At 39.5% G+C, this 13,220-nt stretch overlaps 1 protein-coding gene across 18 annotated transcripts in view; it reads right to left on the bottom strand.

Moving 5' to 3' along the window:
- Positions 1-13,220, bottom strand: part of LOC137274241 (E3 ubiquitin-protein ligase MYCBP2-like) — an 83,225-nt gene that overhangs the window by 63,444 nt on the left and 6,561 nt on the right. For 7 of the 18 annotated variants that reach the window (XM_067807309.1, XM_067807320.1, XM_067807317.1 and 4 more), the window contains exons 7-23: positions 12,559-12,668; positions 11,952-12,017; positions 10,953-11,049; positions 10,177-10,247; positions 9,671-9,824; positions 8,376-8,663; positions 7,428-7,595; positions 6,594-6,749; positions 6,152-6,220; positions 4,592-4,703; positions 4,077-4,201; positions 3,227-3,355; positions 2,615-2,734; positions 2,349-2,430; positions 1,714-1,828; positions 938-1,031; positions 251-382 (exon numbers count right to left, since the gene is read on the bottom strand). In XM_067807309.1, the coding sequence (XP_067663410.1) occupies positions 251-382; positions 938-1,031; positions 1,714-1,828; positions 2,349-2,430; positions 2,615-2,734; positions 3,227-3,355; positions 4,077-4,201; positions 4,592-4,703; positions 6,152-6,220; positions 6,594-6,749; positions 7,428-7,595; positions 8,376-8,663; positions 9,671-9,824; positions 10,177-10,247; positions 10,953-11,049; positions 11,952-12,017; positions 12,559-12,668 (2,088 nt within the window). Of the gene's footprint in view, positions 1-250; positions 383-937; positions 1,032-1,713; positions 1,829-2,348; positions 2,431-2,614; positions 2,735-3,226; positions 3,356-4,076; positions 4,202-4,591; positions 4,704-5,850; positions 5,867-6,083; positions 6,093-6,151; positions 6,221-6,593; positions 6,750-7,427; positions 7,596-8,375; positions 8,664-9,670; positions 9,825-10,176; positions 10,248-10,952; positions 11,050-11,951; positions 12,018-12,558; positions 12,669-13,220 lie in introns of those variants that run through there. The other 11 variants (XM_067807312.1, XM_067807325.1, XM_067807326.1 and 8 more) reach the window with 8 other exon arrangements.

Raw genomic sequence — 13,220 nt, 5'->3', positions numbered from 1 at the left:
CTTCAATAACCCATGATTGTCACAAGACGCAACCAACGGGATTGGGTGGTCAGGCGCCTGACTTGGTCATCATATCAGTATTCAGTGATTGATACTACAAGCAGTGATCACGGATCTTATGAGTTGTCAGCAAAATGTCACAAATCCCATCCAGTCGATCCACGGAGTCACCACTATGGACGAGCAAGAGTTACTGGACCATGTCATAAACTTGACTCCAATGACAGTGGGTAAACCATTAAACACTCACCTATACATGTCTGACTAGCGAACAGGTTTGAGCGGGCAAGGGTGTGAGCGTTTATCAGTGACTCATCCACCCTCATGAAAGTCTGATCCCCACTGGCACCTATCCATGTTGCTCGACGGCCAAATCTTGAACCTGCAATTTGCAATTTCAATTACCAATTATACATGACAAATTTAAATGTTCATCTCAATTTTAATCATATGACTATTTTTTGTTTTTCTTCAAGCGAAAGTGTTGTGATGCAAGTAATGGAACAGAGCACCAACTCCCCTACTGTTAAGGCCAGTAACAGTTTGAAGGACTACTTGCTGTTTCATATGTTCCATGAATTTAATAAATGTTTTCCTGGCTATATGCATTTAAATCACGGAGTATCATAATATTCAATGTAAAATTTGACAGCATATATCATGAGCTGCCCTCTTAAATTGTGAGTGAGTGAGTGAGTGAGTGAGTGAGTGAGTGAGTGAGTGAGTGAGTGAGTGAGTGAGTGAGTGAGTGAGTGAGTGAGTGAGTGAGTGAGTGAGTGAGTGAGTGAGTGAGTGAGTGAGTGAGTTTCTACGCAGCACTCAGCAATATTCCAGTCATATGGCTGCAGTCGAGTATGGACCAGACAAACCATCATTGTGAATGAGTATCAATCTACCCAACTGGGAACCAATGACATGACATGAAACTGTCACTTACCAACTCCAGGAACTGGTCCAGGGATGGAATACCATGGTCCCTTCTTGCTCTTCACTCCACCCTCATCAGGACCCATCCGACCAAGTGCTCCTTTCTGAAACACAAATATTGCCTCACTGAACACAGGATTGACTTATGAATTCCAACAAGCTCCATTCATGAAGTTTCTGTCCAGATGATAGTACCTCCATCATGCAAGTTATCATGATTTGTAATGAAAGATAAAACAGTGGGAGTCTTTAGTCAGTCCTGTCTCACTGCTTATAAATACAAGTTAACATTATCTCAGCTGCTTCAACATTTCAGTGAGAGACAACAGACATGAATCAAATTAAAACAAATGTTCAAGAGATATTTTATATTTTCAAGTGAATAAAATGTGCTATTCAAGAACATAATAAAAATAACACCATTGATGCTTAAACAAATTAGAAAATCTTCCATTCATAAATACATGCAAGCTTTCCAGTTCTGAGCTTAGTCTCACCGTCCGTAACAACAACAGCATGAAAAGTGAGGTACGAGGTGGACGGTAAGAGTTACCTGCTCTTGGCTGTAGGGGGGCCCAGTGAGGGGCCCTGTAGAGGTGGTCTCACAAGACAAAAATGAGTTTTTTGTTTGTAAAATATTTATTGAAATATTGTTACAGCTGTCATAGGCATTTTAAAACGGACATTTTAATGCTATATATGTACCCCAAGAAGGACTGGAAAAGAAAAGAAAATCTTTCATTCATAAAATACATGCAAGCTTTTCATTTCTGAGCTTAGTCTCACCTGATAGTTGCCAAATGTGTAGGCTTGACCACTTGTCAGCAATATGACAGAGTGATAGCTGCCTGCTGCCACCTGGACAGCAGACAGAGGAAGGGGCACCTTGTTGGGACTGCCTCTACAATACAACCACAGTACGACATCAGCATTTGAACAACATACTGACCTATAACTGAACATCAATATTTGGCATCATTTAATCGCAAACCTGAAATGCCTATCAAATCAATAGACAACAGATGATGACGATGATGATGATGATGATGATGATGATGATGATGATGATGATGATTTGATTGAAGGAGGGGTGATCTGACCAAAAGGTATGGCAAGATCTTTAGGCTAGATTTAAAGGCATTTAAAAAAGGAGAAAGAACATTGCCAAGCTATTATATTGCTATACTTTCCTTACCTTTAAGTGTAAACGTTTTACAACATACCCCAATCGCCATTGAACTTGTACAACACAACAGATTCACACTTATTCATCACACACGCTCCTTAGCCTCCAAACTGCAGATTTGACAAAACAATATTCACACACTAATTCCTCAGTGTACCGAGATAAATCTGAATAGCTGTCTAAGCAGAGAATTTACACTGGACCGAGTATATAGATCACACAGACATATGATTACCTGACTCCAGTGTCTCCTAGTCCAAGCTGACCCTGGTGGTTGCTGCCAAATGTGTACACATCTCCATTTTGTAGCAGCACCACTGAAATCACAAAATCATTAAAAAATAACAAGTCAACATATTATCATAAACAACAACATTCTGAATGAGTCCTATTACATTTCTCAGTCTTTTGAAATAAAAACTGTCCCTGCAAAGGGAGGACATATTCTCCGTACTTTATCAAAGATAATGTAAAACATGTAAATGTAGAAATGCTGCTGACCTGTGTGGTGCTGTCCACAAGCTATCTGCGTCACCTGCACATCTCCCGCACCAATCTGCACCTCGAGGGGAGGCAGGCTCACCAGCTTGATATTCTCTGCCTCTGGGTCACTGCCACCTTCTGATAGAACACATATAAAAAACATCTGTTTCAGTTAATGTTCTCATGTATCAGATGAGATACTCCTTATTTCTAGTAAGTGAGTCTAATTTTACACTGATTTTAGCGATATCACAGCAGAGGACTATGGGCTTGGTACCCATGTACAGAATCGAACCAGGAGGAAATGATTTAACCACTAAGCTACCCAACACCCCTGCTTATGTTCAAAGATGGTTGATTGAGGAATGTAGGACCAGCGGCAAGATATCCTCTGGCAAGTGAACAAGCTGTGGGCCTCAGGTGTGGTTAGTTTGCTGACATAGAGATGACCAATTTACTTGTTAGGTTTACAGACATTCCTTACACTTTTTCAAAAGCAGTATAACTCTACAACATGAAACAACCACATCAATAACCTTTCATCAAACAGTTTAAAATTAACAGTACCATCCGTAAACACATTTGGTAAATATTCGACTTTCCCCACAAAGCCATAAAGGGAACACTGACCCCGTTGTCTCTTCTCCTTGACTAGTTTCTGCTGGGCTTTCCGTAACTCGATCTTCTGCTCCAGACGCTTGCCAAGTTGCTCTACATGGCGGACCCCCTGCCTACTCGCTGAAACACGGACTGGTCCATCTTATATTAACATAATTATGCCTGTAAACATCTTCAATCAAGGCAAATATTCCTACCCCCTACACATCAAAACTCTGATATTTCATTTAAGGTAGCATAGAAATGACATACAACATACCACCAGTCACAATTTACTTGAAAAAAAATAACGAGAGAGTATTTTCATTAATGGAAACCTAACTCTATATATTGTTAAATGAAATCCCTTTACATAACTGGAAACATTATTTGATAAAAAGTTTCACATGTGAAAAAAACACAACCAGGAAATGAAGAACTGTTGTTGTATTTGTTGTTTTCACAGTACTGGATGATATGACAGTGGTCAAGCCTGGACCAGGCAATCTGATGACTGATGTTATCAGAAACAATCCATGCAGATGGGGTACATTACGTACCACCAACCAGATTCTTGTGGCTGACTATCTGTTTGGTCACCTCTTTCAACCAACAAAGGATGTTGAAGCTGTGTGGCTTAGAATCCCAAATTACTACAAGGAATCCGAGAGTGCACTGGTTGATACAGCAAATTCTCAATCATGTAAGAGGTCACCAATTACAGTACCTGCTGTAAGCTTGAAGACACATAATGGACTGAAGACAAATCTGCCCCAGAACTCCAATTAAAAACAACACATCTAATTTCAACATACCAACTGCATCCCTAATACAAATAGATTAAACAGAAATTTAGAAAGAATGGCAAAGAATGAATAAATACCTTTAGCAAAAACCTCAAGCAATCCTCGTTCATCTAACTCTTCAAGTTCCAGCTTCTCCCCAGCACACACACGACACGCCCCACACTCAGCACATCCTGAGTCTCCAGCTCCACACCCACATGGCCTGAAATATCACATGGCAACAAGAGCATGACAAACATGACATACTTATATCCTGTTCATATTGTAAGAGTAAGTATACACATCACACTTCAAATTACAATAAACAGTCCATGTCCTGTTTCTTGAGTGACTTCATAAATATTTATGACATAAACAGCAGTTTGGAATGTGCATGCATGCAACAGCTAAAATGTCTTGGAATTTGACTGAGCATGCTGGACGAAGTATGGAATACAAGTGACTGCATACATGAGAAATTTCAATTCCTCTTAGCATAATGATGCTCAGTCAGAATGTTTTGGAGACTGACAACCAACCCAATTCAGCAATCTAATACAATAAGGCCTTGGATGTTTTCCAACAATGTTATAGTCTGGAATCTGTGACTTACATGCCAGGGTTGCGGTCCACCCTGTTGCTGTTGATGCAGCTGACGCCATAGCCTGTACACTCCCCACACACAGTACACACCATACACTGGTCCTGCTTCCAACGATGCTTGCCTGCATATTTAAGATACATAATCTCTGAACATAATCTCACCTTCAGGAATAAGCCAATCAGGTATTGTTAGTGATACTATGATCATAAGGCCTGTACATTTACATAGAGAAAGTGTCCATGTGCTCACCTACAAATACAGAATTTACATATCTGAGCCAATATAGCACTCTTAGTCCTACAATGATTATAATTCCTACATATACTGAGGGAAAAAATAAAGGATCACATAAAAGCACAAGTGTTCCCTTATTATTTTCCAGGTTTCTGTTTTGTAAGTCAAATACTCATTCAGCTGGCACACTTGCTACAGGAATTATCAGTCACACATTTGCAGGTACAGCAAAACCAGGAAATATATCAGAATATTCCTTGATGACATTTTCATAGCTCCTTTCAAATGATGTGACACCAATGCCAGCAAGGACACGCTTGAACTGTGGGTAAATGCCTTCTCATGCAATCCGTGTCAATAACAGGCATGATGTCATCATTTTCCTGGCCAAGCAGCATGCTGTAGTGTTCTAGGATCACATTGAGAGAATCCAGTCCTTACTCGACCAGTTGATTTCGATCGTGCCCGTTTTCTCCATGATGGGCAGAATATCAGACAACATCAGTCTATGTAAACTTAGCCCCAGTATTATTTGTTACACTCCTACACTGGGTCTAACAAAACCTAGTAGGAGGTCATATCAGATAACCTTTGAGATTGACCAATCAGAGCACAGCTTACCAAACAGCAAAAGTGGACATTCGCACATACATTTTGAACTTTTACCCATGCAAAGATTTTTCTACCTAAATGATTCTGAATGCTATTTTCCCTACGATCACCTCTGGGTGATGCATATGGAGCACCTAACAACAGTGAATAAACAGTCGCTGAATTTTTTGGGCAAATTTCAAGGATGTCAGCCTGCATAACAGTAGCTAATGGTAACCATGTCAACAGAAACCAAAAAGCATGTATACTACAGGTCAAATATCAGTGTTATATGCAGATTTTCCTTTGTTGAGAGATCACTGTCAGTGACTTGTGCATTTTGTAAGTCCCTTCAAACCCTAAACAGTAGCCATTGTCTGGTCCACAAAGAGCACCATCTATGCACTGACCTGGTCCACAAAGAGCATCACCTACACACTGACCAGGTCCACACAGAGCATTATCTATGGACTGACCTGGTTCACACACACAGCATCACCTACATACTGACCTGGTCCACAAAGAGCATCACCTACACACTGACCTGGTCCACAAAGAGCATGACTTACACACTGACCTGGTCCACAAAGAGCATCACCTACACACTGACCTGGTCCACAAAGAGCATCACCTACACACTGACCTGGTCCACAAAGAGCATCACCTACACACTGACCTGGTCCACACAGAGAGCATCACCTACACACTGACCTGGTCCACAAAGAGCATCACCTACACACTGACCTGGTCCACAAAGAGCATCATCATTCTCTACTTCCTCCTCCTCTTCTGCCATCATTACATTGCTGCTTGCTGAAACATAAGATACACCTCAATGAATCCAAGCAGCATGCCGTAAGTTTCACAACTGTCATAATTGCTGGACACTGAGAATTAAAGACCTGACATGGATGATTCTGTATACTATATCCTACAGTTGTATTCAATTCAGAACCGGTCAGAACACATTACTGAAAAGGCACATAAGAACCGAGTGTAGAGTAGTACAATACTTTCCATAGCCATATCACAATGGGGCACCATGAATATGCTTCATCCATTCTGCAGATAACATGTTCTTTCATTATTACTATCTAGTCTGAAGACAGCCAAACCACTTATATGTGTGTAACAAAATATTTTTTTCCCAAATTGATATATTCCATCTAAGAAACAGCAAACTCACTTTCTCTCGACGCCCCTGGATTGAAGTCCCGACCACACTGCCCCTTGTTGTTGATACCATAGGTGAAGATCTGACCCTTGTTGGTTAGGGCCACAGCATGGGCCTTGCCCAGGGCAATCTGAGTCACTATCACGTCCTTCAGGTCAGTCACATGACCTGATAATAAGGGTAAGGTTAATCTTTTCCTTATTTTTCCACAAAAAATTAAAATTCTGTAATGTTTAGACACAAGGAATGACAATCACATGCTGAAAAAGGCATCAGAGAAATAGTGATTGAGTGAACAAGTGAGTGAATATGGTTTTACGCCGCTTTTAGCAATATTCCAGCAAAATTATGGTGGGGGACACTGGAAATGGGCCAGCAAAGCATGATGTAAGTGTTCGCTTTGTAAGTTACTACATGAAACACTATGAAATGACATCAGTTGATTTTATCAGATGGAAAACATGCAGAGACATCACATATGTATACAGAAACACACAGATGTGTGGTCCTGTGCTTTGAACCCTAATCACAAACCAGTTGAAACTGAGCAACATTGGTCGTGGACAGTCCTTGAATAGGTGACTATATTTGGTAGCTTGACTGCTGAGAGTTTCAAGGACAAGGACAATCCTGTTCCACAACCTGACACTTGTGGTCTCCTCCCCTAGGCATGTGGGTTTGTTCATAAATTGCCACTTTTGACCCAGCAGTGAATGGGTACCAAGTGGGATAAGTCATTGTGCCTCATGGTCAGCTTAGGTTATCCATGATAATAATGTGGACAAGTGGAAACTGGCGTTTTATAAATAGTCATCATTATTATATAAATGACTCCAGTATACTTACCACTAGCATGGTCACAATGTGCAGTGTCCTTTCCATACATGTAGACCTCGCCTTCCTTAGTGACCACCGCACTGCTACCACTATTGCAGGCAGCATACACCACCGACCGTGACTCTAGGCGGATCATCTTCTTTGGTTTTACTGGTTTTGGTTGTCTTCGGTTTTTGGCTGCAGAGTAAGATGGTCACATCATATGCCTTTACATAGAGAGGGGTTCACTAAACTGTATCCAAACATAATATTTATCAATGAAACTAATACAATAACACACAAACTACAATCAATCGGTCAAAACAATCATTTACATACCTGGTCATCAACATAAATACCATTCATCACGAATAACTTGTAATATTGATTACTTCCTTGAAATTGCCAAAAATATAATGGACAGATTAAGAACTGGCAATTACCATCTTGTGTTCAACAACACAAACACAAAACATATCAAGAAATGGCATGTTTTCCTAGTGTTTAAGTATGTCCAAATATCATCACATAGTTGTACTTAATATATGTTAGCCTTGATAAGTCTGCCTAAAAATAATTAAATGTTTCTCTGGCACATTTCTTTTCAAAAGTGACAATGAGCGATAGGACTTTGTTTTTTTAATTTTTGATAGTAAAAAGTGACGAGGGAGGAACAAAGTATATTCTTCTCTCAGAAATACAGTTTGGAAAGTTTAGCATGTGTTAATGAGTTGTAGATTCAGTCACACTCATTGTTACACAATCATTCTTTTAGTGGACAAATGGATGATCGGGATGCAGCAAAGTCAAAATTATTTTATCAAAATAGCAATAAAAGTTTGTTACATGCACAAATAGAAGTGATGCACCGATGCCCAAGAAACATTTCACTCTTTTTATTTAGCCTAATACACCATGAAGTTTCAAAATTTGACCAGTTTACAACACTGAATACGACATCATGTAATTACGACTTACACAAACTTGAATCTCCATCTTCCCCTCTCCTTGGTGTGCCAACAAAGAACACGCCCCCATCCTCCGAAACCATGAGAGCATGTTGTCCATCATGCCCCACGGCTAGGTGGATTATCTTGGGGCTTTTGGTGATTGGGAGCTCCGCCCACTTCCCCTGGGAGGGGCCACCCTGCTTGATACCCAGGGCTGCTGACTTGCCACTGTACAACAGCTTGCCTCCTACAGTTCGGATTAGGGTGAACTCCTTACCCGTGCTGACTGAGGCTATGTCTTCATCAAATCCTGTATCTGTGAATTACATTGTACCTATATGTGAGTATGTTCTTCATTTGACATATCAAAAAGTTTAAGTCAGATATTGATACCCCGAAAGAATTGCTCTTTTCAGAAACCCATCTTTATATGTTAGCTTCACCTTTCACCAACTTTGACCATAATGGTGGTAGCCATCTTTGTTTTTCAACTGATGTAAACTGATCATTCATTCATCAGAGAAACTCTGGGCACTCTTTTGCTGGGGGCACTAACACCAAATACAAGCTGTATGGATTCAAGGGGTTAGACTACTACACAGTATATATACAGGTCAATGAAGTTCTAACAATGGGTTACTATGGGCATAAGTCTAAAGCATGTGCCAAACATATCAAAAAAATATTCTGGTCTATGCAAGCAATACAATAAACAAATCTAATTTTCTAAATAAAATTGGCATTATATACTTATGCTGGCTCATGTTTATCTCCTCCCTCTATGCGGAAGGTAGTGGAACTCTTGAAATCCCTTTTAGTTCCCTTCTTATTGAAGCAGACCTACAATAAACTCACACATAGGAAGCCTCCCTTTCCTGCCAATATGGTCACATGACCAGTAACTATATGTCAAGATTTCCAATCAAGACCAGTTGCGACCCTTCTTCATCTACAAGTATCTTCAATACAAATACAGGGTCATAATCACTCAGGCTAGCCTGTTCAAGTTCAAGTCAATTTCAAAAATAATTTACATAACGACAATAGTAATTACCATCCAAAAACCAAATACGACATAATTTACCTTAAAATGCCTCCAACCGTCCTCGTCGGGGGATGAAGGAGAGAGTGACAAGCATGGCTGGTCATGAGAATGTAATGGTGGGAAAGGGAGGCTTCCAGTGGGTCAATGTTTTGTATGTATGCTTCCATTAGAAGCGAACTTCAAGGGATTTATAGTGTTCCACTATATTCGCACAGTGGGAGGAGATAAGCATAATAAGCATGAGTCAGGAAAATGAAAAATCTGCTTTAAACACTCACGGATAAATCTCCTTTCCACCTCCGGGTCTAGAGAGTTGCTGCCAAACACATCCATGCACTTGCGTGTGAGTTTCAGGGGGATTTCACTCAGGACTGACATGGGACTCTTGTCTGGATTGAACGTGCGCACCACGAAGCTGTCCTGCTGTAAATGCTTTAAACCATTACATTATGTACACATTTTCATCTCAACCATCCTTCATACTTATACAGGGAGGTAACTGTTTCATGTCACAGTGACAAACTCAGTTATATTATGTACATCATATAGTTGATACTTCCGTCTGGGGTAGACAATTACTAGCTAATAGTACATATGATCTGTTAAAATGAAATTCAATTAGACAACCATCTTGACCACCCAAACCTTATTTTATTAATGTTTTGACATTACAATCTGGTACTGAGACCTTCTGAAGTGTTCTATCCAAAAACTGGTTAAAATCAAATTGTGTACAAACACAACATGATAAACATTTAGATGAACATCAACTATCAATACTTACATCTTTTGCGGGTGCAATTTGACCTATGCTCTCTCCATCACTGAACAACACACTTTGTCCAATGGTGTGACCTGGAGATGCAATAAAAGGACTGATGTAAACTCCACACATTCAAGTGCAAGCTCACTTAAAATACTGAACATGAATAAACCATAAGCTATTCAAGTGTTGCCCACACAAGTAAAGGTGTGTGATCTGGTAAATAGTACCTGGTAAATACTGTTACTTAAAACAAAACTTAAACATCTAAATGTTTATTTCTGAGTTAAACTAATGTTGCTGAACGTTGTACATTATTCCACATGTACTGACATTATCATTTCAAACCCAACTGAAACAAATAGTTTCTTTTCTATGTGAGGGCAGTCCACAAAAACCAACAATTTAGTCATGTTAATAATACTTTACAGCCAATTCAGAATGTGTTTTCTATAAACATTCACTTGCAAACATTTCTCACATACAGTACATTACAATGCAAAAACAACCCGTCTTTGCAGGAACCAAAGAAGTGTGTGATGAATTATTATGCCACAGCAACATGTAACAGATTAAATTAGTCACAAACCAGTGGTCGACAGCATCAACACCCACACTGTCTGCATCCAATGAATCACAAACCTCTAATTCCCACATCATAATCATTTTTTCTATTTGTGCTGGACATTTGGGGTCCAGGGATCTATCCTGACACGTAACTCCATGTCCATACGAAGACAGACTGCATTATTCCACTTACAAAAATGCTCTGATATTTAGTTCTGGTGTCAACCTACCATCCAAATCACATGGTGCTTTCACTTCTAGACTGTCTCTGTTGATGACACACAAGCCTGGGGAGGAGTTGTTGTCAGATCGACACAGCAGTTTACCCTGCACACAACACAACACATCATGTCACCTTGATCATAGCAATTACAGTTAGGAGATATACATCATGTGTTGGCCAATTTCCGGGTGTTATTGAGTATTTGAAGCACGAGAATGCATTTGGAACCGACGACGTCAGATTACAGAGCACACTGACTTTTGGTTTACAATTACTCTTTACAACAGAATATCTACTTGTTAACTTTGTCAATCCTAATTTATCCAGTGAACAAAATCTCTACAGTTTCATGGCAACAGAATTATGGAGCCTTATAGGAATGGCATAATGCTGAAAGGAATTCCCATTCATATGTTAATATTCAGGTGGCATCTCTTCTGGGGCCTAGATTTTCGAAACTCTCTTGGCGCTGAGATAGTCATTCGTAAGTGCCATACATTAAAATTAAAGTACAACTATCGTAGTGCTAAGAGACCTTAAAAAATCTTGGCCCAAGTTAAGTATTTGCTTGCTATGACAAAGTTCATTAAAGGACTGCACATAAAAGATTGCAATTCTAAAATTCAAAGTCTTCATAACTGCTAAGGAAGGCATTTTGACTGGATCAGCAAGTGAGAGTTTACTCTACGGAGAGATAAGCAGGTGACATGGTTTCTGAAACATAGTTGTGGGGCAAAGGTCTGTATGTTGTTTATCACAACAGAATGATACACTCGATTTTTAAGATGAAACTCTCTCACAGTACTTCTTTTTATTAAACATTCCTCAGTTTCTTTAAATAAATTCAATCATTATTTCACATTATTTGCATATATATGTTTTAAACTCAGTATATGTTGAAATACACAGGATTCTAATTTCTCTTGCAGTTCCAACATATGTGTGACATAGTTATACATGAGCAGTTATCCCCAACTGTCAGTGTACACACGATGTGGTGTCCTACCCCACTGAATGCAAGCCACACAGTCCTGTTGACAGGGAAGTTCTCCTTGTGTTTGTAGACATTACCCTGAAAAGATACATGTTGAAGATGAAGTTTATATTCAGAAGAATGGCCAGAGAATTGTGTAATTTGAACGCAAAGACACTGAAAGATGTCATCACTGAATCTATTTGTACCAAACCGATGGCTAGTTTGAACATGTTCATTGACATTATTACCAGATGTGAGTGAGTAAGGTTTACTGACTTTTTAAAAACATTCCAGCAATATCACGGCTGGGGAAACCAGAAATCGGCTTCACACATTGTACCCATGTAGGGTATCAAATGAAAGCCTTCAGTGTAACAGACAAACTCTTTTTTCCACTTGGCTGAGTCACTGCTCCCATCACCAGTAGGGTAAACACAGACAATAGTGACAGAGTGAGCCACTATTTGCATTATTCCAGCAATTTCACTGCCAGGACATCAGTAAGGAGTTTCACACATTGTACCCATGTGGGTATCAAACCAAAGAAGTCAATGTGACAGGCAGACACTTTTACCCACTAGACTACCCCCTGTTCCCATTACCAGTAGGATAAGCATGGAGAATGGAACACACATACCTTGATTGTTCCTCCATATCCAGTCCCTATCTTAAACAGTCCCTTCTTGTTGAGAATATACAGGTACCTTCCATCACTAGCCACAGCACTGTTCTCCACTGTACTTTCACCTGGACACAACAAACAATATGATTAACAAGCACTCTGCTACAAGTTCTTGAGAGGCAATTAGAAGCTGAATGAACATGAACTTATGACAAGCTTTATGGATAACCTCTTTTCTTTCTTTATGAAATGGTGATAAAGAATAAAAAGAAGTTGTTATCCATAAAAAATGTCATGCAGTATGATGTTCTTTTTCCTTGAAAAAGACTCATAACCATTTAGAACCAGGGCCAAGATTTCCGAAATTCTTTTAAAGCTAGGATAGTCGTAAGTTAATGTTAATGAATGGCACCTATGACCATCTTCACAATAGGAAAGCTTCAAAATTCTAGGTCTACACCTTTCAGATTCTTCTCTTTTCATTGATGAACCTGCTGAAAATCTGGAAAATTCTGCAGTAGGAAGCAATCTCACTTCAGACTGCCTTGAATGTTTTTAGTTTTCACCTTTATTGTTATGTCACACTTTTTCTGTTGGTGCTCAGCCATACAGGCATATACTGTCCTCTTCTTAAGGTTGGCTTCATATGTAAATTAATACCAATTCATCTTAGTATT

Source organism: Haliotis asinina, chromosome 2 (assembly GCF_037392515.1).
Source record: "Haliotis asinina isolate JCU_RB_2024 chromosome 2, JCU_Hal_asi_v2, whole genome shotgun sequence".
Taxonomy (NCBI): domain Eukaryota; kingdom Metazoa; phylum Mollusca; class Gastropoda; order Lepetellida; family Haliotidae; genus Haliotis; species Haliotis asinina.
This window is presented reverse-complemented; position numbering and strand designations above follow the sequence as displayed.